The sequence below is a fragment of the Limanda limanda genome, chromosome 8 (genome assembly GCF_963576545.1).
Source record: "Limanda limanda chromosome 8, fLimLim1.1, whole genome shotgun sequence".
Lineage (NCBI taxonomy): Eukaryota > Metazoa > Chordata > Actinopteri > Pleuronectiformes > Pleuronectidae > Limanda > Limanda limanda.
In genome coordinates this window covers 24298128-24321130 of record NC_083643.1, presented here as the reverse complement: position 1 = coordinate 24321130, position 23003 = coordinate 24298128, and the positions used below count along the sequence as shown (strand labels likewise).

The 23003-nt window shown below is 43.1% G+C and overlaps 1 protein-coding gene across 2 annotated transcripts in view; it reads right to left on the bottom strand.

The window, feature by feature from the left end:
* Positions 1 to 1451: 1451 nt before the first annotated feature.
* Positions 1452 to 23003, bottom strand: part of ppm1h (protein phosphatase, Mg2+/Mn2+ dependent, 1H) — a 38567-nt gene continuing 17015 nt past the window's right edge. For both annotated transcript variants that reach the window (XM_061076277.1, XM_061076278.1), the window contains 7 exons: positions 17860 to 17972; positions 17470 to 17554; positions 17136 to 17254; positions 10554 to 10617; positions 7384 to 7491; positions 4531 to 4682; positions 1452 to 4198 (listed from right to left, as the gene is read on the bottom strand). In XM_061076277.1, the coding sequence (XP_060932260.1) occupies positions 4051 to 4198; positions 4531 to 4682; positions 7384 to 7491; positions 10554 to 10617; positions 17136 to 17254; positions 17470 to 17554; positions 17860 to 17972 (789 nt within the window). In that variant the 3' untranslated portion in view covers positions 1452 to 4050. The remainder of the gene's footprint in view (positions 4199 to 4530; positions 4683 to 7383; positions 7492 to 10553; positions 10618 to 17135; positions 17255 to 17469; positions 17555 to 17859; positions 17973 to 23003) is intronic.

The window sequence follows — 23003 nt, the reverse complement described above, 5'->3', positions numbered from 1 at the left end:
TCAGTGGTCCATCTGAAAATAATGTAATTGAGTAGATATTAGGTCTCAAGAGCAGCGGGTTGGAGGCGTGTCTTTTTGATTGACACAGGTTTCATGGATGATTTGGAGACAGCAGCTCAGATGGGACACCTGTGGCTGCTTCCTACAACACTACACTACAACAGCCAGTGTTCAAAGTAATATGGGTTCTTCATAGGATGGCAGTTTAAACTCTCTGCTGTGAAAATGCAGTGGAGTGGTGGTGAATAACCCAAAGAAGAACCTCTTACCTTTTGGTTTGGATCTGGATCAAGGGGCAGATCAAACTTTATAGGAAAAAATATATATTTCTTCTTTTCAACATTAAGAGATTGGACGTTTTTCACAATGTCATGTTTAGTGGACTGATTTTTGGGATTGTGTGAAATCTGTTGCAGATTCAAATAAAAATCTGGATCTAATGAAGTTTAATGTTGTTTCACCAGGAGACTTTTGGTCCTTGAGGGGTTTCCTAGTTCGCACTAAGCAACAGTGGATAGTGTTTGACGTACAATTGCGACTCAATTATGACAACATGATTCGAATCAACCTCCTATTGTGGAACTAAACTATTTCTAACCACAACAACTGCAGCTTTCACATTTTGAGTATTTCAGTTGAGTCTTGGGAAGAAACTAAATCTTGGCTTTTAGCTGCAGCATCCAAAAATAATCCAGCCGGTCCAGTGTTATCTTTCAAAGAAGGAAAAATATAAATCTTCAGGACACTGCAGCAAAGAGCACAAGAGAGTTGTCGAGTGTCAGAGGCCCAGCAGGTTCCTCTTTTCTTCTCACAACACCAGACTATGGAATGCATCTCCTTTCTCTTCATATACGATACCTTGTGTCCTCGTGTCCTGAACTGTACGACGGCTTAATTCTGCATTTGATTTACGTCTTTGTTCTCAGGAATGTGGTATCACATCACCAGGAAATCACTCCTCATTGTTCCACATCCATTCTAGTGAGAGAGCAGCTAAAAGTCAGGATGAACATCTCGTGCAGTTCTTCTTTTTTCCCCCCGTTACTATCAGTTGTTCATTACTTAGGGCTGTGTGTGCTCCAGTGTGGAATTACAGCCCCTCGCAGCCTCCACCATGAAATCCTCTGTCAGGATCCTCCATTGAACTGATACCCTGGCTTCATCCTTTATCCACCTTTTGCTTTGGGACTGACTTGACACAGTTTGTCTGACTGGTGTCGTCTTTATTCGATGTTACTGGAGTGGAAGGGATTGAGTTTGTCCCAGTTCAAGCACAGAGCTCCTACAAAATAAAAGTCCTCATGCTAACAGGACATCGACAAACATTGAGTCATCTTTCTGTTATTTATTGCAATCGACCGTTTACTCCCTTAAACTGGAGTCCATCATCCTGCACTGTGATTTCCAGTGTAAATCACACTGACTTTTTAATCAGTGACACAGCAGAATAATTTGAAAGGTCAAGATGTTTTTTAATAAGAGCAGAAAAGGAAAATGTTTTACACTGTTACCATTTTTTCAAAACGTTACAAATGCCTTCTTACGTTTTTGTTAGAGATGCAGCTTCACTTACAGTGAAAGATAGGAGAACAGAATCCATAGGAAAAGAGGATATTCACATTTTTTTTACATTTAAATTAACTTACTCATGTTTCACCAGCTTCAACAGCTCGTACAGCAGGTAAGACACAATCATACAGAAGCTGAAAAGCACAAATAAATGATGGGAAATGTGGGAAACAACTGAATCAGGGACGGAATATCGTATCTATACTTGCTTATAACGAGCACGTTACAATCGGCATTTGTCACTGTTAAGCCGTTTTCAGACATGAGAACTGGCTACTGACTTTACCCACAGTTTGCCTTTTACACAAGCAACACAGAGCAGGAGGTTCTCTGCACAGACACGTTCACAACAGCAACAAATCCTCCGCGTTTTCCAGGCGAGAGGCGGAGCAGCAGACAGAGACAGGAAGTGACATGTTAACTCTGCTGCGGAGATCACGTGATAATGTTTACATCATCTCGACACCAGTGTGAGCTCCTATCACCACAAACTCTCTTGACCTCTTTCGTCTGTGTCTTCTATGCTTTTCTTACCGGGAGATATTTCTTTTCTTTGTGTTTTTTCATTTTTGCGTCTGTCGCATGTTCGAAGCGTCATCAAGGGGGGTCCCCTGTTATGTTCTCATGCACCTCCTCCAGAAAAAAGAGAAAATACGGAGGAAATGTGGAGTCCAGTGCATGTCTAATAGCAGCTTTAGAGGGACCTGCATGACTTTTTCTTCTTTTAATGCCTCATATGTTGCGTACTTGTGAACACAATATCCAAGAAACGCCTTGAGAGAATTCCTTCAAATTTGGTACAAATGTTCAGTTGCACTCATCAATAGACTGATTCAAATTTTTTGGGTTGAATGTCGGAGCCCAAGGTCACTGTGGCCCCCACAACACACATATTTGATCTTGTGAACGCCATCAGCTCAGGAACATCTCCAGGAATTCTTACAAATGTGGTACAAAACGTCACTTAGATTAAATCATGAATTTAGTGGTTGAAGATTCAAGTTCAAGGTGACATCACAAAACCCTTTTTGCCTTGTGAACGCTATCTCTAGAACGCCTCTGGAGAATCCCTTCAACTTTGGCACAAAAGTTCACTTTGACCTGATTGGCTGATTAGATTTGGGTAAACAAAGGTCAAGGTCACAGTGGCCTCACAAAACATGTATTTGCCTCTTGAACATGTCTCAGTTCTGCCTTTAGGAATTTCTTCAAACTTTGACCAGTTGTCACTCAACTCAAAGATTAATTGATTAGATTTCCAGGGTTAAAAGTTAAAAATCACTGTGACCTAAAGGTATTGTGAAGGAAATAAGTCAGGAACACCTGGAGGAACTGAAACTGTACGGGGCAGCAGAGGCACACAACTGCAGGACAGTAATTGTAGTTTTTGCTTTACTGCTTTTCTGAATACATTTTGTTAAACAAAATATTGTACCTACATAAGCAAAAAGGGGAATGTCAGTTTATAATGGCACAGGCAGCAGCTGAGGATGCAGTGGACGTAGTGTGCAAACAGCCACTGGAGGAGGTCGACGAGAACAGACGGACATTATGAGGTAGATGGCTGATGGTGAAAAAGTGCAACCGAAAAGACTTTGACTTGTTTTTCCTTCTGAACTCAGAATGGATTGAAACGCAGGGCTACATTGAACAGTGCAACGAGAGGATGGAAGCAGGATACACAGGACCCCTCCTATTTGTTTTCTTCACAAACGTGTTACTTCATTTGAAAAGAAAGCCATTTTCCTTAATAGTGAGTACAGTAGTTCAATGCTAGGGGTACAAATAAGCAGGAATCATAAACGCAGCATTAGAAGAAACAGCTGATGTACAATCTGAAGAACGTTTACAAGTTTTTTTTCCCCATTCCCATAACAGATTATCGCAGATGACTGAACCTGGCTACATTAAAACGTCTACATGGAACAGAGGAGGTACAATTCATATATATACATGACATCAGTCCTCAGGCTAGTTTTTTACACTGTACAGGTGCTCAACCAAATACACTTATCAAATGTGTTACATCGTCTGGGAGTATTTACAAGTTCACATTTATAAATATTGTGCATTAGTTAGTAACAGCGATCCTGAGATGTATATAACCATCTCGGTTTTCCAGATGGCTTCTTCGGTGAAATACAGAATTCCAGGATTAAGGGGAGGAGAAATCTCTAGTTCAGCTTTTCATGATTCAGCAGGTGGGCGTCCAGTAGTTTTTCTATCTATAAAAAGAAGACGAGAATAAAAGAGGTGGGAAAATCATCTTCGGATGATTAACGGGGGCAAACTGGCCTGGGCCGAAATCCCACCTCTGACCTGTGAAGTGTCGGATCCCTCAGCGACAGAGAGGAAGTCCCTACTTAAAGCACTTTTAAAAACTGAGCAAGAGGGAATGAGGGAAACTGCAGAAGTGAAATTTGGGAGTTCACGGCAGGATTCAGAATATTTTGGTGCCTTGTTGCAGTTTCAGTCGCTGTGCTAATTCGGCTTGTTGCCGTACATGAGGGGGATGATGTAGACGGAGATGTCGTCTCCGGAGCCTAATCGGTCGTTGGATATTCTCCAGCCGCGATCCTTCAGCACGCCGCGTGCTCTCATGATGAGGTCCTGAGCTGCCATCGTGTACCTGACATGACACGACACAGAGCCATACATGATTAATGGTGATGTACAGTGAGGAACTGGTTGAATCTGACTATATCTGCCCACAGCCAGAGGAAAACATTCAGGAGAACGGTTGGTCTCAGCTCAGAGCAGAAGAAAAGCCAGAGCAGCTCCGGTAATAAAGTATTACACGCTTTTCCTTGACATCAGAGAAATGACTTATCTTAATATTTGGAAATTTGCATAATTGCAACAAGATAACAGTGTTCATCCTGTCCGCACACGACAGAGGGGGGTGAGAGGAAGTTCAGCGCTGACTGGCGGCTGCTGCTGTGGGATTGAGTGCTGACTTGCCTGTGTTGGTCGTCGGGGTCACAGTTTGACAGGAAAGAGGTGACGGCTTCAGCTGCTTCCTGGTTGGAGAGGACGTCCCACAGACCGTCTGTCCCGAGAACCAGGACGTCGTCGGCTCCATGCTCGCACTGTGACATCGGGTAAACTTTGACCTGAAGGATAGAGCAGGGGGTCAGGGGACTTGGACTTATTATTGTATAGGATTTACACTGATACCCCCAAAAAATGTTTACATATAAAAACCAAGTGTATACATACTAATTCTTAGCAGGATGGGACTATGTGTAGAATGTTCCCACTTGAAAGAGACAAATGTCATATAAACCAAACGACAAACGTCAATGGCTTCGTCCAAAATAACCCACTCACTCACTCACTATTCCCTGCTTCAAAATATGTTGACTTCTTTAGAGAGAACTATATAGTGAGCTCATCGGGAAAAGAAAAAAAATATTGTGGACACTTCTCGTTAGTTTATAAATTACAACAACAACATCTGACGGTGGAAAATCCCACATTTTAAATGTTTATTTTACATTTAATATTAATAATTTAAAGTAAAAAACTTTTTAAATGATCATCTTTAAATGTAGAAATAATCTTCTTTGCCACAGTCTGTGCTGCGATGCTTGTATTTATATTTATAAGACGGGTCGGGCTGTTCCTGTTGCACTCGCTCTTCTCTGCTGCGAGTGCAATGCATGATGGTAGATATTGCTCAGTTAGTGACCATCGGTTGTGTAAGTTTTTTCATGATACACTGTGGGAAACAATGAGTGCTGTATTCAGGGTGTAACAAATTTCACTAAAAACGAAAGAGTCTGTAGTTCCCAGAAGACATTTCAAAATAGCAGCGTTAAAAAAAGACTCGATGGGTCACGCCGGCAGCATTTGTGTTTGACCCGTCGCCCACATATGATCTCTCATTTATGAACTGATGACTTCTAATGCCAGGGTCATGCTTTTTGTTTCTGAGCTTCTTCATAACCTCGAAAAGTTTCTTTCATGTACCCTGCAGGGTGAGATTTAATATTTTTTTGTAATTATAAAAAATGTTTTCTGCATTTAACACACAGCGGGACCTCTAATAATCAGGTTTACATATGCTAATAATGTGTTTATGTTCTGTGCTAAATAATAAACACTGATGGAAATAGTTGGAAAATGAATTTGAGATCAAAACGGAGGCTGAACTACAACTGACCTCAGAGGGCAATAAGTTAAAGATCAAGTCATGGGCTTTGTGACCACTGCCATCATGCATGAATGTTTGTGTGTTTTATGTTGACTGTGCAGTTCTCAGTGTGGACTCAGGGATTAAAGCAAAAAAAAATCATCTGACTGAAAAAAAAAATCGGCACTCACCTTGGGTCGTGGCTGCTTACCGCCTCGATATTTGAACTTCACGTGGTCCATTATCACTTACTAGTTTAAAGCTAGGGCATAAAACCAATATTTTTTTGCAAGACTTCACCATTCGTGTTAATGGGCTATAAATGACAAAACGTCTGCACAAGTTGTCAGAGCAAGCATTTATTTCCACAATGCTTTCAAGAACAATTATATGCCAACGCATGGATTGTTTTTTAAAATGCCGCGTCAACTTATCCATTCAAACATGAGAAAGACGCAAGGCATGGTTCACAAACAAAAGGTTAAAAAAATCACAGCTGATTGGTGAAGTTATTGCAAATCATATCAGTGTTACACCCCCCCCTCCCTATTTTTTTTTCTCTTCGGATCTGCATCGATCTCATTTTTAAGGCCGATTTATAGTCGTTTTTTACGCACGCACGCACGCAGCTTCTACGGACTCGTTTTGGTTTATAGTTCCCCTACAGTGGCGCGTGTTGCAACGCAATTCACCGCAAGACCACTAGCCGGAGTAATGTTTTTTGTTGAAGTCGGCTCTTCTTCGTGTGTGACATACGTTTATATACATCGCCACGGCGGCTCCTCAGAGCCTTTTTCTGGCGGACAAATCCGCCCGTCAGTGACGGGTTATACTAGTGTTCATAGTTTCGGATCTTTTCTGCCAAGTGCTCTTCTATTTTGGTCTATATTCGTTCTTCTAAATCTTCCGTGGTTTCCGCAGTTTCCGGGTATGAAACCGGAAATGCGACTCCGGAAGGCCGATTTATACTCGGCTTTTTACGCCTTATGCGAGCGGAGTTGACGGAAATCCGTCATAGCGACGGAAAACTTTAATCCATGTGGACTGTGAATGGCCAAAGGCATTACACATTGTTACCTATAAGCTCTCATTTTACAAGGAGGTCGAGGTTATGAGGTAAAGAACAAAACATATCATTCTGTATTTACTGCAGAAATGATAAACACACGGTTCTGTCTCTTCCGTCTAATCTCTATAAACAGATTCTACAAGCGAATATAGAGATTAAATGGATTTTGGGGGTTTTGGAGCCTTCCGGTCTGTGTCTAGTTTGACTTATCATGTTTGAGCAGGCTTTGGTGTTCATCTGTGTTTGTGTGGAAACACGTTTGACTTCTTTGTTAGACGATAGCAGATGACTTCACATAAATTTCAAGAACACACATGGATACAGAGAAGAGGGGACACAATTTCTTCACCAGATCCCATATCAATAGAATAATGCAAATAGCGTGAGTTGTATTCATCCTTTGTGAAAGAAAAAAGTGAACAGCCCATTTCTACAGGATAGGTATTTCTCAGTTCAAGTAATCGGAAACCACCCACTCAAGAGTGGGTATGAACAATTAGCACATTTATTACAACTTTGAGCCACTTGCGTGTAAAGGAGTAGTTTCATTTTCTTCTGTACACACTGTGAAGGAGGACATGATGAAGGGTGATACTGAAACGGAGCTTACCTCAGGGCAGCAGGACAAGAAGGGTTTAATGTAGATGTTGGAGTCGTGCACTTTCAGATTGTGGTCGCCAAGACCTCTTGTGACGCCGATGGTCGCCAACACCCGAGCCTGCAGAAGATTGAAAGCATGTAAGAGTCATATGAACTCAGCAAAACCGGTTCTTGTTTAGAACGGGTTCCCAGTGAACCAATTCCTTGGAATCGTTAGCGAAATTCTTTAACGATTCTGCTAACGGTTCCCTGTGCCGTTGCGCATGCGCGAACTTTTTCATTCAGACGGCAGCAAACATGTCATGGCGGCAACCCGCAGTAGCTCCCCGCCGACTGCGGCTTCGCTCGGCAGTAACGTCGCAGTAGCTCGCCGGCTACTGCGGCTTTGCCCGTCGGTAACGTCGCAGTAGCTCGGCGGCTACTGCAGCTTTGCTCGTCAGTAATGTCGCAGTCCCTGCAACAACAACAGCTCCCTGAGTCCATGGCCCAGAGAGTGCATCAAGAGGTCCAGCTGTACAGAAGTCTGCCCTCCATCCCCTCTACGAATAACGCCACCCTTTGGTGGTGGGACCAGAGACACACTTTACCCCTGCTGTCAGGTCTAGCTGAGTCCTATCTGTGTGTTCAGGCATCCTCCACCCCATCTGAGAGAGTGTTCTCCACGGCTGGAGACACAATTAGTCCTGAGAGATCCCGTATCCTTCCGGAGAAAGCAGACATGCTTATTTTTCTGCACAAGAATTGTTGATTTTGTTGATTACAATTGCTGGTGCAGACTTGATGGTATTTGCCACTGCTAGTTTAATTTTGGCAGCTCAGTTTTCATATACCCTTTTTAAAAAAGGAAGGAGCATTGTAGTTTCTAGTAACATGTTTAAATTAAACAGAGTAAGTTTTATTTAAGTTATATAAGTTTTATTTTATCGTAATTTCTACAGAAGAATGTCAGGTTTATCTTTAGTTCAAGAGGAATACGTGAATGTTTTTGGTTATTTAAAAAATGTAAATGTTTATGTATACATACTGTATATGGTGTGCATCATTATAGAAAATAATATAAAAGAAAATTAATGTAAATAAACCCGTTTGTGCTCTTTTTTTCCCCCCCTTGCCCAAAAAGAATCAATAAGAGAATCGATAAGCAATCGAATCGATAAGCAGGAATCGATAAGGAATCGGAATCGTTAAAATCTTATCAATACTCATCCCTAGCTCCGACTTCGACTCCGATTGTCAGCGATAGAAAAGTGACACCTGGTTAAACGCGCTAATTTGGCTAGATGGCTAGGTGAGAGAGAGCGCCTCAGTGTTCAGTGCATTCATGACGTCAAACACGAGTCACTGGGGGAAACGAAAGGAGTCAAACAGCTTTTGAGAAACCTGCATATGGCCACTAAAGAGAGGTATAAATTGAAGCTGAATCAGACCAAACGATTGTTCTCCAAGGCCCAGACACCTTTAGACTATTTCGTAAACTGTGTGAAACTTCCTTTTGATTTCCTTTGTCTGCACAGATTGCCACCGTAGCCTCTAAAAATGGCTGTTGGCACTAAACTGGGGAACTGGGCTAAATGCATCTACTGTACACTGTGTGACAAAGAGTGGCACAAGAGGACAGGGAGAGGAGCACGTGGTCGAGTGAGGCCGGATTCCGATCGGGTTTGGATCAGTATGCAGCACAGAGAGGCAGAGAAAAAGGGAGAGTGTGTTTCACAGCGGCAAAGCTCCTCCGGGCGGAGAAGGGGAAACATCCTGGGATTAATTGTTGAGCGCTAGAGCCCAGCAGGCTGCGTGCCGGTCTTTGAAGTGCTCTGGCATTCCTCTCCCTCGCACAAAGCCCCCCCACTCTATCTCGCCGTCCATCTCCGCGACGCACTTCAAAGGGAGAGGACGCGACGTGGGCAGGGCAGCGGAGGTAAACCTGAACGTGGTTGCTGGCAGAGAGCACTGCGAGGTGACATCTACCCCAGTCATCAGTCCAACCCGGATCTATACTGTCTGTATTGAACAGAGAATCTGGAGAAGGCCACGGAGAAAACATACTCGCCTCCATCATGTTTCCTCTCTGACCTTTTCAATGCATCAAGGACGAGACGCCGCAGACGCACAGCACCGCTGACGGAGAGGGAAATGTCATGAACGCTGGTGCACTGTGCTTTGACCTTTGCGTTTGCATTTCGTGTAAAAACTCTGAAAAGATTCTCCTGCGAGTCTGTGTTTTGTCGATGTTCTATTCCAATTTACGTATGTCACTTTTTGGACGCTTTTCATCCGTCTTGTGTCGTATTTTCTTCATCTAACGTCCCACGACTGACCCGTCAGTGCTGCCTTTTATCTGCTAGGGCAGGGGTTTTCAACTGGTTTTGTCTCAGGGACCACCATTGTGACTAGAAAGTAATCCGCGGCCCACTGATGTGCCTACGCCTGCCTAAGGAAGTTTTAACATTTGATTTCCATGTTGGTTTAATTTAAAAATCTCAAACAAATCTAGAAAAATCTGTGAAAAAACAACAAAAACGGTTGATTTTCAGTGCTTAAGAATTGAAAACAAAATTAAGTTGTACTGCATCTCAGAACCATATGTACATCAATATATAACGTTCATGACAAATGTACAGACATGTAGCTGACATGTTGAGAGAACGTTAAAGTAACGGTGATAAATAACAATCATCGTAAACTGGGGCTACAACTGAAGAGGGAAGATGACAAGGTAATGCAGAATATGTCACAAATGATAATCATACAATATCACACAAACAATTGAGGCCTACTTAAATTTAACCTCATGATCACCAGCACCTTTATATTATTTTAGACAGATTTTTCTTATTTTAGATATGTTTTACGATATTCAAGAGTATTCTGGAAATGTGTTGAAATATCGAAGTGAATTTTGCGGACCCCCTGCAAAGCACAGGGGTTTTCAACCGAACCCCTGTGCTTGGGGACATAAAAAGCACAAAGGCCATCAGAGAAGAGATACCTTCTGTGCCATAGGTTGGTGCAGGATGTGAATCCCAGTGGATAGTGAGGCCAGGAAGGCTTTTGCCATGAAAGGCTCTTCCATACAGTGATAGTGTTGGGGGCTGCTGACTCATGGCGCCCTGGTGAGCTTTGATTACCGGCGAGTCGCACAAGGCCGTGGGAATAACTATCAGAGAGCGGAGCGCTTCTTACCTTCTTCCCTTCGCCGTATATCAGAGGAAACTTGAGGTCATCGTCCTCGATGGTTTTATATGCCCTGCGCAGAGGAGAGAAGACACTTTAATGGGTTTTTGGTTTATGCCAGGCAGTGCACACGTGCCCTGGAGATACATCGACGCCCCGCCCCTCCGCCGGCCCGGCTGCCGAGGAGACGAGACAAAAGAGTACGCTCGGAGGAAAGAGACAGACAATGAGGAAAGAAATTCACCCAGACGTCACACAGAGACTCAGCAGAACACCCTCCTTATTTTGTCTTTCTAACTGATCTTGTAAAATTCTTCCTATTGGCAAAAAGTGAGACATCTTTTAATATATGAGACACTCTTGGTATACCGTTGGTCGTGTGTGTGTGTGTGTGCACGTATGCATCTGAATATTCTGGATGTAAAAGGGCTGAATGATGCAAGAGTATCCACGTTCACATTCCCCTGATCTCAGAGCGGTGTTTAAACTTCCCCAAATGATGAATAATTCACCATGTTCAGACTTGGACCAGACGGAGCTGCAGCACGAGGAGAAAAAAGAGAAGAAGCCCGTGTAATATGCATTCATGCCAGATCTTACGATAGACTTTTCACCTCTCCAGCTTCAAACTACTACTGAGTGCTTACAGTCTTTTTTTTTCATCCGTGTGCACCCAACGGTTTGACTTCAAACGAAGCAGCTGTGTCTGTACACAGCCCCAGAAACATCACTGACGTGAGCCAATCCTCACTCCAGCTACCAGGACAAAGTTTTCCATTCACAACTCACACCAGGTGCTGTGAATATGAGATTCTGGCTTGTTGTGAAGTCACAGTCCTGACCTGGGTCGACATTTATAAATGGATTCTATTATTTATTTTAGCCTTTGGACTCCAGGAAATGAAGGAAAGACGTTCACAACGGTCATAAGATGTTTTTTAAATTCTTTGGATCATAAGAAATCAAATTAATTGCAGCTATTGAGCATGAAAAGCTGCTTCAGGCAAACCTTACGTGTTATTTTGCAAACACCACGTGACCCGGGCCTGCCCTGCTCACCTTTAGCCGATGCGTTTCAGCTGCTGTGTAGCAGATTAGCGGTGGCCGGGATTTGGTTTTTGCATTACTGCTGGTTCCACTCAGAGAGACCATATGTTTCCACCTTAGGCGAGCGCTGCTGCTCTCAGCACTTTTTTAACAGTGTGCAGAGCGGAGGGCTATCGCAGGGAACAAAAAGCCACAAGCGAGTGAGATACAGTGGAGTGCGGCCCGAGACTCTCCTCTCAGCGAGAAAGAAAAACAGGCTTTTGAAGTGTTTCCTCACTAATGTTTGCACTGGTAATGATGTAAGAAAAAAAGCTCTCTAAAGCAGCGGTTTGATGATGAAACTAAAACAAGTATTAAGAAAGACATTTATTAAACTGGTGCAGGTTTTACCCTCTCTATTTACAGAAAGGGAAACACCATCACCGCTGCCATATCTATCGTTAGAGTCCTTCACCTTCAGTAAGTCTCCGAAAATAAATGAAACTTCAACACAGAGACACACACTTGTCATTATTTCTGAGAGGTCTGGGATGAAATCCCCAGAGCCTGCTGCCGGGGACGGCACCCTCTCGAGATGTGTGTTTACAGCCAACGCCACGGCGATAATGAGTGGTGTGACAGAAGGAGAAAGACACACATTAATCCTGTTCTGATACCTGATCCCTGCACTGGGACACAGAGTCCAACAGAAACCACACGCGAGGAGAGAGCTGCTCCAGGGGCCGCGATGTTTGACCATATTATTACTGCTTTCTTATCCAAGGGCTGTTTGGTCTCGTTGCAGCGTCCGACTGACTCAGAGAGAGCGAGCGGGGGAGGGGAGAGGAGGAAAAGGGATGCAGGGAAGGAGGAGGACAGGGGGTGTTTGGATCATCCCTTCTGCAGGTGGAAGGACGTGCAGGAGAGGAGAGGGGTGATGTCATTTCAGCTGGGTGCAAAGAGGGGGTTAAAGAGAAATGTGAGCAGTGTGTGCTGAGTATCATCATCTACACACACACGCACACGCACACACACACACACACACACACACACACACACACACACACACACACACACACACACACACACACACACACACACACACACACACACACACACAGAGGGGCTGTATGTGAGAATGCAAATATCCGAGTCAGTTGCACGGGACATTTCCAGAAAGTAAAATGTATGAGTGAAGGCTGCTTTATAGTCAATGTAGTGTTGAGAGGGTGCATGGGCCAAAAGGGACATCATGGCATCAAAACTAGTTGCGACATTTTGTCATGCACCTCAGAATTTTTTGTGGTTGCCATTTGCACGCCTTCGATGGAAAGACTGGCTGGGTGGATTTGCCTTTGCAACAATCTCTACAACTTGTCCTGCAGAGACCACACAGACAATCTAATGGTGCTGGATTCTTGGAAAGAGATTTTAACTTCACTAGGGTTGGGTACCGAACTCCTGTGACAGCCAGGCACCGGCTCCTATACGGCCGGTATGGACTGGATCAAAGACATTTTGGTACCTGAATTTTGGCGCCTAATAACTTAACACTAACTCTGGTGGCCCTAAACTCTCTATATGGCTCTGGCAGCTAGTAACGTTAGCCTACAGTTGGCTAGTAGCTTCTTCATACCAAAACGACTCAACACTAAGACCAAATGTCCAAAACTGAACGGTCGACAGTCGGGCTGCCTTTAATACAAAGAGATCTGGAGCTAGATGCTGCTTCTGCCTTGGCAATAAAAATGAGCACAGCAGACACACTCACCTGTTGAGTGAGACAAATTGCCGCAGGGGACGTCTGTGTACCAGTAAACAGTGTGCTCGACCTTGATGGGCCTTTCATCGAGTCTGGTGCTTTCAGGGGCAGAGAAAGGCCGGGACTAATGGAAGTGACCCAGTGACTCTCCACACGTACTGTAAACTGTGGGCATCAGTCATGCTGCTACCAAGGCATGGTGGATAAAGAAAGGGAGAGAAGGAGGAGGGAAAGCAAGATAGGAAAAGGCAGAGAGGGGGTGTGAACGCATGACAGTGATGAAGGGATGTGTTCGTCTCCCTCCTCTCTCATGTATTGTCTATAGGATCAGAGGGAGGACAGAGCCTCCAGTGGGCGAAGGCATTAAAGACACACAACTAAGGTGCGTTTCATGGCTGTTTATCACTTCCAACACGCCATCATCTTTTTATTTACTCTTATCTTTACATCTCACCAACAGTTTTCTTCCTCAGTTCCCTCCCCCTTTATCTCTTTTTCTACATTTGCAGCTTAACTCAAATTACCTACATTTCCCTCTGTCTTGAAATTTCCTTCTCATCTGTTATTTTTCTTCCTCCCTCCCTTTCTCTTCCTCCCTCCCTTTCTCTTTCTCTCTCTCCCTGTACTCTCCAGCACCTTCTCGCACATCTTCCCTCCTCCAGGCTGGGCCGTGTTGCCATGGCATTTGGATTGTGTCGTAAACGGCTGACTGCTCAACATCTATCACTCCTGGACGCCTCGCAAAACAAACAACAAAAATGTGCCCTGCGCCCTTGACAACAACAGCCATTCCTGTTTGCTACACCAAAGCCGGAGCTCACACTGCGGCCACACTGGCGGAGAGAGGGGAGGTGAAGAATGCGAGGGAGGGAGACAGAAAGAAGTGGGCTACAGGCCTGTATGCCTTCATTAGAGCGCGGCCTTGATCATGGATGCTGGATTACGCCCACACACACACACACACGCAGCATGTGGGCACACAGGCTACAGGAGAGCATGAACATCCCCTGACAGACAGCTGCAGAGACGTAAAAAAAAAGACCATCTCTACCTATAGAGCCTGAGGAGCACCTATAGGACGACACGCTAAAGTCACGCCCACGCACATCAGAGCAATCATCCACGCCGAATGACAGGGTACTAATTTCAAAGCTCAGACTTAAGCCCGTGTGAGACTGAAAGGGAACTGGGTTGTCTCTAGAACCTGATTAAAAATACATCACAGGCCGTTTGCGCTGCGGAGACAGAGAAGCAGGCGGGCGACTGGTGGCGTGTTCGGCGCCCAGAGAGGAAGGAAGCCGCCGACTGACCTACATCTGCTCAGCCGAGCCGCAAAACACCCAGAGGGAGGTGGCGTCGGGAAACATAGTGTTCAGTGTTCATCTGTCCTCAGACACCTGCTCTGTCCTCAGGTTGCTCTCAGCAGCTTTCCTTCTTCCTCTGAAGCTTCATGCATAAACGCAAACATACGCGTGACCCATTCAACAAGTGATGGCCGTAATTAGAGCCCTTTAAGAAAAAAAGAACATAGATTTAAAAACAATAATCATAATCAAAACTAATGATGATTCCTATTCACAGTGTAGTCACAAACTCTGAGAACTGGAGAGCAAATGACCCACCTTTGCTCACTCAATAGAAATGTAGCACACAGAAAGACACAGATCGACACGCCCTGAAAACGTGTCGAGCTGTCATTTACTCAAGTTATTTATCTATGTACACTTTTGAGTTACTTCTAGTATTTATACATTTTCTATTTTCCGTTTTAATGTTGTGGCACAAGGATTAACAGGAACTAAAAGCAAAAGACCACATGTCTCCCATAGAAGCTTCTCTGTAGCTGGAATTAAAATCCTTAGTAAAATTAAAATCCAAAAAAAAAACCTAATCACCAAGCCCCATCTTAACTCAGAGAGCTCACGATGCTGTATTTTACCAAGAGCTCACTTCACCCTCTAAAGCACAGGTTCCTGGAGTCTGTCAGAGTAGAATGGGAGGAAGAGCCTTCTGATACCAGGTTCCTGTAGAACCAGCTCCCAATCTCTGCATTTCAGTTAGACTTATAAAGTTCCCTTTTGATAAAGCTTGCAGTGAGTTCTGGATCAGGTGAGCTCTGAACCTTTCCTTGGTTATGCTGCTATAGGCCTAGACTGCAGAGGGAACTCCCATCATGCACTGGGCTCTTCTCTCTCTCTGGCTCCAGAGCTGCAGGGTCCAGATATGCCTACTACTCACTTATTAATATTAGATAGTGCAAATATCATTGCTAGTGTTTTATTGATAACACTACTACACTTAGATCAGTTGGCTGACAGAGCTAGAATACAGCTGTGTGTGTGTGTGTGCAGCTGTTCCCGGTCTCATGTCTCTCCGCCATTTCTTTGCTTTCAACCGAAGGCAAGATGGATGCCAGAGTGGAGTTCTGCTCGATGGTTTCTTCCTCTCTCCGCCCTGCCAGGTTTTTGCTCACTGCAGAACTGTTGGGGCTCTCTCTATAGGACTGTAGGTTATTGGACCTACTCTATAAGGTGCCTTGAGATAATATGTGTTGTAATGGGCACCATACAAATAAAATGTAAGTAAATTGAATCTGACAGCTGTAGCCACCATCCATCCATCCATCCATCCATCCATCCATCCATCCATCCGACACTGGCTATAGTCCCTTATGGCACAGCAAGATTTCACCATAGAAAATAATATGATATGATATGAGATATTGCTCAAGATAAGTATTCTAATTTAGTATATGAATTATCTCCACTTTATCGGCTGCAACATGAACATTTCTGCTCACATTCGCCTCATGTGTCTTGATTAGCTGTGTAGCGATGATTGCTTTACAGAATCGATCTGTGTAATAAAATTGGCACTTGAAGCTGTTCGTGTAATCGCTCTGTCCGTTTTTATCTCTCCAATGATTGAATCTCCCCCTTTCCCTCCTTCTCCTCACGTTTCTGTCTTTAAGTATTCTCCCCTTTCTTCCGTCTTTACTCCCATACCATCCTCCTCAGTCTCTTTGACCTTTTTTTTTTAACTCTCTCTCTCCATAGTAAGATAAAAAGTCGGGTCCTTGCGGTGCCCACAGATTCCTAATAGCATTCTTCTCACACACAAGCAGAAATGTCAAGGCCATTTCCTCGCCTCCATCTAACACCGAAGTGTTTGAATGACTTTTTCCATTCCTGTACGGAGAGATTGCTATTGTGGGCAATTTCAAACTGGCTGCATTATGTGTTGCTCAAATATAAACACTAAGTTAGACGATCTAAACACCAAGGAGGTTATGTTTTCACCCGAGTCCATTTGTTTGTTGGTTGTTTTTATTTATTTGTGAGCATGAACACAAACTTCTTAACAGATTTCCATATAACTTGGTGGAAGGATGCAGTATGGGTCAGGGAAGAACCCATTAAGCTTTAGGGTATATCTAGGAATTTGTTTTCACATTCTGGAAAATAGTGTTTTTCACCATTTGTCGGAGAATAATTCATAGAGCATGAAATCTGAAATTTTTAGGTGACTTTAGGGGAGTGTGTGAAAATGGTTGTAGATCCAAATAAAAATCCAGATCTAGCGATTGTAAATGTTTTTTTAGGGGACCCTTGGGCCTTGGTGGAGGTATGAACTCCAATGACTGTTATTTTAGCTAATGTGTGTTTGGAGTTGAAACATGTAACAGGAAGGCACACAATACAACAATGCAAAAAAAAATCTGACGTTGGATTCCTCACAGTGAGCATGCTTTGTCCCCTGTGCATTTTAGATTAAGTGGTGAAATAAATAGTAGAACAACTCACCATCCCGACATGGTGAAGTCACGGTACAACATCCTCTTGCCGACCTCTTTTCTTTGCACTCTCCTGGGGAATTCCAGATGTGTAAACTCGTTCCCTAATAAGTGGGGCTGCATGTACGCCTTTGATATGAAAAGAAAAAAAATGAGATTGACATGCCTAGGGGATAGGAAAAACAATTCCGTAGACTATAAAGCTTGCAGAGAGAGCAGGCAGTGTGAAGGAGACTGAGAGCAAAGCATGGCTGGTGCCTCAACAGGAGGGGAGGTCAGTGCTGCTAATATCTGACAGCTGTGCTCTCAGAGGAAACGTGCAGGGAAGAGATTTTTTTTCTCACCAGGAACTGGAGTCGCTGTCTCTCTGACTCTGGTGTGAACTCTGCTGACATGGGGATGACTTCCCCGGCTCGGATGATGATCGCTCTGAGGGAGACGAGCAGACAAAACACATCTCTGTTACTTTAAGCAGGAGAAGCTGAGCAACAGCGAGAGAAAGAGTGAAAAAAGGCCTGGATGCATGGATGGATGGAAAGAAGGGTGGTGACAGCATACTGATGAAATGACAATAAAGTTCATAGTTAACATAATGTTCATAATAATAAAAATCTTTCTAGTTATTATAATAATACAGATGAAATACAGATGAAATACGTATAAATACACTTTGTGTGTTTTATTATGAGGGTGCAATCATTGTGTGTGCGTGTGTGTGTGTGTGTGTTTCTCACCTGCTGTCCCCAGCGTTCCCAACGAAGACCTTCCCCAGTACGTACACAACCACCAGAGCAGTGCAGCCACCTGAGATGTTGTAGACTGCCTTCTCCTTTTCAATCTGTACATCCTAAACAAACACAAATATTCCTTTTAATGAGGAAACACAATACACTCTACCGATATAATCAACACGGCTCATGATTTGTTTTTTTTCTTCTCATCTTCATTCAAGAGTGTGGCTTTTCAGTTTGAGAGCAGAACTTAATGATTTCACGTTCAGATATTGAAATGCTTTCACTCAAAACCATCACACAAATACAGTAGTGCCTGCTTGTCCTTATCATATGTACGTCTCCTGCTTCATTTAAATCTTTTGAAATAAAATGACATTTATTGTTTGTACTACAAACAAAGTAACCACCCGCACAGGACTCGTGCGTAAAGCTAACACACCCACAAGTGTTGAATGAAATTTAATTAAATTCTTCTTAGAAATGATTGTTGTAGGAATGAAAGGTGCTGCACTTGGGTGCTTTCAGTCCAACCTAACAGATAGACGTCTCTCTGTCTCTTTAGATATGCTGCACATGGTGTACATTCTTTCCACTCTTTTGTGGACAATGTACAAATCTACTTGCCCTTGAATATTAAAACGAAGGGTTCACTGCAGCCCCTGCTTTATTGTCTAAATGACATTAAATCATGGATGAGCTTGAACTTCCTCAACCTAAATGAAAACAAGTGTGAGGTCATTGTGTTTGGACAAACCCTGCACTGCTGGATGTGGGCCCCTTGGCCCTCTAGCCATTAATATTCACTCCTCTGTGAAGAGTCTTATTGTTTATTTTGACAGTGTTTTCAAATGTAACAAGCAGATTTCCTCCCTTGTTAGGACGAGCTTCTTTCAGTTGAGACTCATAGCGAAGGTAAAGGCCAATCTCCCTCCTAAAGATCTAGAGAGGGAGATCCATGCCTTGATAACTTCTCGACTTGATTATTGTAATTCTTTGTATGTGGGCTTAGACCAGTCATCCATTCAACGCCTGCAGCTCATCCAAAATGCTGCTGCTCTCCGTCTGACAGGAAAGAAGAAGAAGGACCATATTACATCTGTGTTGTGCTCCCTCCATTGACTTCCTGTTCGATACAGGATTGATTTCAAAATGTTGTTGTTAACTTTTAAATCTCTTAATGGACTGGACCTTACCTAAATGAACTTCTTCATGTTAGAGAGCTGAGATCAGCCATTCAGCTGCTACTGGATTTGCCTAAAACTAGGGCTGGGCAAGTTAACTCATTTTAATCGAGTTAACTCATCACTTATTTAACTCAGTCAATTATTTTATCTTGCATTAACTCAGGTTTGATTATTTATTGTTTTATTGTGAAAGTCAGGCTTTAATTTTGTGAAAGTCTGTTGCTGACTGCTGCGGAACCGGAAAAAAGAAAATAATTGGCGGATAAACAACCATGGATAAAGGCTCTTATATACTTCTACGTATCCGTTTCTCGGAGAGGTCTCAACGGAGGGCAAAGAGTCTTTTTGATTTTTACTTCTCCGACGACTATCCGTCTAAAAACAATTCCCCGCCAAACCCATAGGTGGCGCAACGGAAGACGAGCTCAGAGAAGCCTACCCCATTTGGGAAGAAGAAGTCCACGTGTCTTTGTTTACATGTTAGCCTGCCTCCCACACACTGAACCATGGCAACTAACAGAACTAAATAAAGTGACACCCAGCGTGTCAAGATGCTGATGTAATCGTTTCTTAGCGCAGCGGTTCCCCGGTCTTGTTTCCGAACTGTGTTGCTGATTCCACAGCTTGAATCTGCTTGAGGCTACATGTAGCTAGAAGCTACCCGGAGCTAGCTCCCCCCCAGCTTCCACACACAGTCAGCAGGGACTCCTGGCACTAACAACTACTATCCAGTGTTTGCTTCTAACCTGACGGTATTATAGAAACAGTGTCATGATAGAAGTGGAATTAAAGTCGTGACGGCAGGTTCTTGCACTGTTACCACCGCAGTTAGCATGGTGGCTAGCCTAGCCTGCTAGCGCCGTTTTGAAAGCTCGTTATAACCGTATGTGACCGTGCACACATGCCCTCAGTGCTCTAACGAGCCACCGTCAGCCGGACAACTCCGCTGGCTTAACACACACGTCACATTAATCGTAGAATCATAGTTGTGTTCGTGTTTGTTGCTACAAGTAAACAGGAAGTTTGAGGTCCGGAAATACGGAAATGACATCATACGGAAATGATGTCGTTCGCGGACCAATCACAGCCAAGAGCGGTCCGTCGGGTCTCCAACATGAAGACGGATAGTTAGAAAAATCAGACGTGTACGAAAAGCTGTCCGAAGCACTCGGAGAGGGCGTTTCACGACAGATAGGGCGGTCTTATCTGTCCGTAATAGAAAAAACGGAGAGGCATAAATTGGCCTTAAGGGTACGGAGCTTTTACATGGCCATTTTCATTTTAAAGTTTTTTCCAGACGGCGGAGTCGACAGAACCAAAGTAATTTGTAGCCACTGCCAAGGTGAATTTTCTTATCACCGGAGTACTTCCAGTCTAAAATATCACCTAAATGCAAAACACACAGTTGATATCAGCAAATCATTCAACGAAAACAGCGAGTGGAGCGAGGCTTCGGCAGACTACGTTAGACGCAGGGAGGAGTATAGATTTTTCATAACGAAGAGGATAACATTAATGCCCTGGCAGTGGCATTGAGCTTTAATTTTGTATTTGCTTTGATAACATTGTTAAGTTGAGATTTACACTGAATTTTTTTTTTTTTAACTGCTACTGTATTAAATGCTGATGTTAAAAGTGTTTGCACTTTCGTTCATATGGCAGAACATTGAAAATAAAATTGCGCTATACACTACTTTTTAATTCATTATTGGATTTTGCGTATACAAATGCGATTAATCGTGATTAATCAGGGAAATCATGCGATTAATCGCGATTAAAACTTTTAATCGTTGCCCAGCCCTACCTAAAACTAATCTCATAACCAGAGGTGATTGAGCTTTTCCAGTAGCCGCCCCAAACTTGTGAACATTTTACCACTTCATATTAGATCTGCCCCCTCTCTCAACTGCTTAAAATCATTGTTGAAGACACATTTCTTCTCTTTGGCCTGATTCTTCGAGTTGAGAACATTAGTATCTTTAGTATTATGATATATTGCAAGTTGCTGTTTTTCTTGTTATACCTTTAACTTGGTTGACCAAGTGGTTTTAAATGTGATTATAAGTTGACATTGAAATAATAATAGTCATCTTGATCCTGCAGCTAATACAGGGATACCAGAATAAAAAAATGTTTTCCTATCACGCTGCAGCACATATCATTTAAGCAAGAACCTGATACGGAGTAAAATATTGCCCTGCTACTTAAAACCTGCCATGATGCCATTATTAATTAAAGCAACATAATGAATTCATTTATCAAGAGTGCCAAGGAGCAATAAAACAAAAAGGAAACCAAAAGGATAGAGGAGAAAGTTTGGAAGGACTGCTGGTTATTACACCAGTTAATTAGCCCAGATTAATTTGGTGCTAATTAAACCAAAAGAGTGATCTGAAGAATGAAAAAACCCATGCTATTAATTCATTAATTAGATGAATAATTAACCTGTCAGTGAATTAATCAAAATCCTCACATCAATTTGAATCTGGCTTCTCACACGGCTTGCTTTAACCTCTCCTCTCTCTCTCTCCCTCTCCCTCTCTCTGGTTGTTGTTGCGCTGCTCTTAATTGCAGAACAGAAGAAGGAAGTTATACCGGAGAAAATTGATGAGCTGCATGGCCTCTTCCTTCACGTCCTTCCATCACTATCAACAGAGTGAATGGCGTGAAAAATGGGTTAGTCCATCCGTGAGATGCTTTCCTATGATGGATGCGGCTGAAGCACATCGCCTTCTGCTCTGTTGCTGATGACCTCCATCTAATTATTACACACTCTCTAAAGTTGTGTGTCTGCGTGTTTACAGCAAGTACAGTATATGCATGTTTTTATACCTCAGGGAACAAAAGAGGAGTGTAGAGTCGTGTCCATTGTGTACGTGAATCCGACTGCATGGGTGTACAAATAGTTCTGCGTGTATGCATGTGTGTGTGTGCTTTGTGTACGATTTTGTATGAGTCAGAAAGTCTTTGTGTGTGTATGCACACACTCTCAAATGTTGCAGCTGTCTGTTTGAAGAAGCAACACATTTCTCAGGAGCGAGAGGGCATGGGGGGGCACGGAGGACGGATAGACGTGTGTGTGTGCGTGTGTGTGTGTGTGTTTGTGTGTGTGTGTGTGTGTGTGTGAGTCGAGTGGGAGGGAGGTGAACAAATGTGTCCTTCGCCCGGGATGAATTATGAATCCATAGTGAGCCATACATATTTATCCTCACTGTAACTCTTGCTGCAGGCACAAGTCTTTAATAATGAAAATGTCTGCATAAACATCTACACCTTTCTCCTCTTCACTTCACTTCCTCCAGGAAGCATCCGACGTCTGAGGTAAATAAGAGACAGACACTGAGGCCGTACACTGCACTGCTCAGACACACACATCTCGCTCTACTACTCTGTCCCTACAATCTAATGCAAAATGCTTTCCCACATCGTATCACCACCTCAGCCATTATAAATCAATTGACTTTAACTTACGTTATCATCTTGTTGGAGCTGTAAATCTGATTGGTATTATTTGATGGACAGGCAATTATTTTCTAAATTTTAAATTGTTAATGATCTTGAAATAATGGATCAAGGTGAACATTTGAGTCTCACAAATACCTGTAAATAATAATGATAGCAGGTTCTAATCCTCCCTCTGATTAGGTCGTGCACGTATGTATAATTAGGGAGAGATGACATCCTGATACTTTTTTTGAAACTCAACCACGGAGAATATTTTGTTATTTTTGGCTCAATAAATCTAATCTAATATACGGAAGAGAAGCAACTTCACGAGTGCTTTTATTTTTTAATATTGAATCATAAACGTCTCCCAAAAAGGCGACAAAAGTAGTTATATAGCAGCATATCTGCCACTCTAGCAACAAGGATAAAATATACTCAGGGAAAAGAAAAAGGTCAGGGACACACTAAAGTACAGCAAAGACATGCACAAAAAGTGTAATTATGCAGTATACG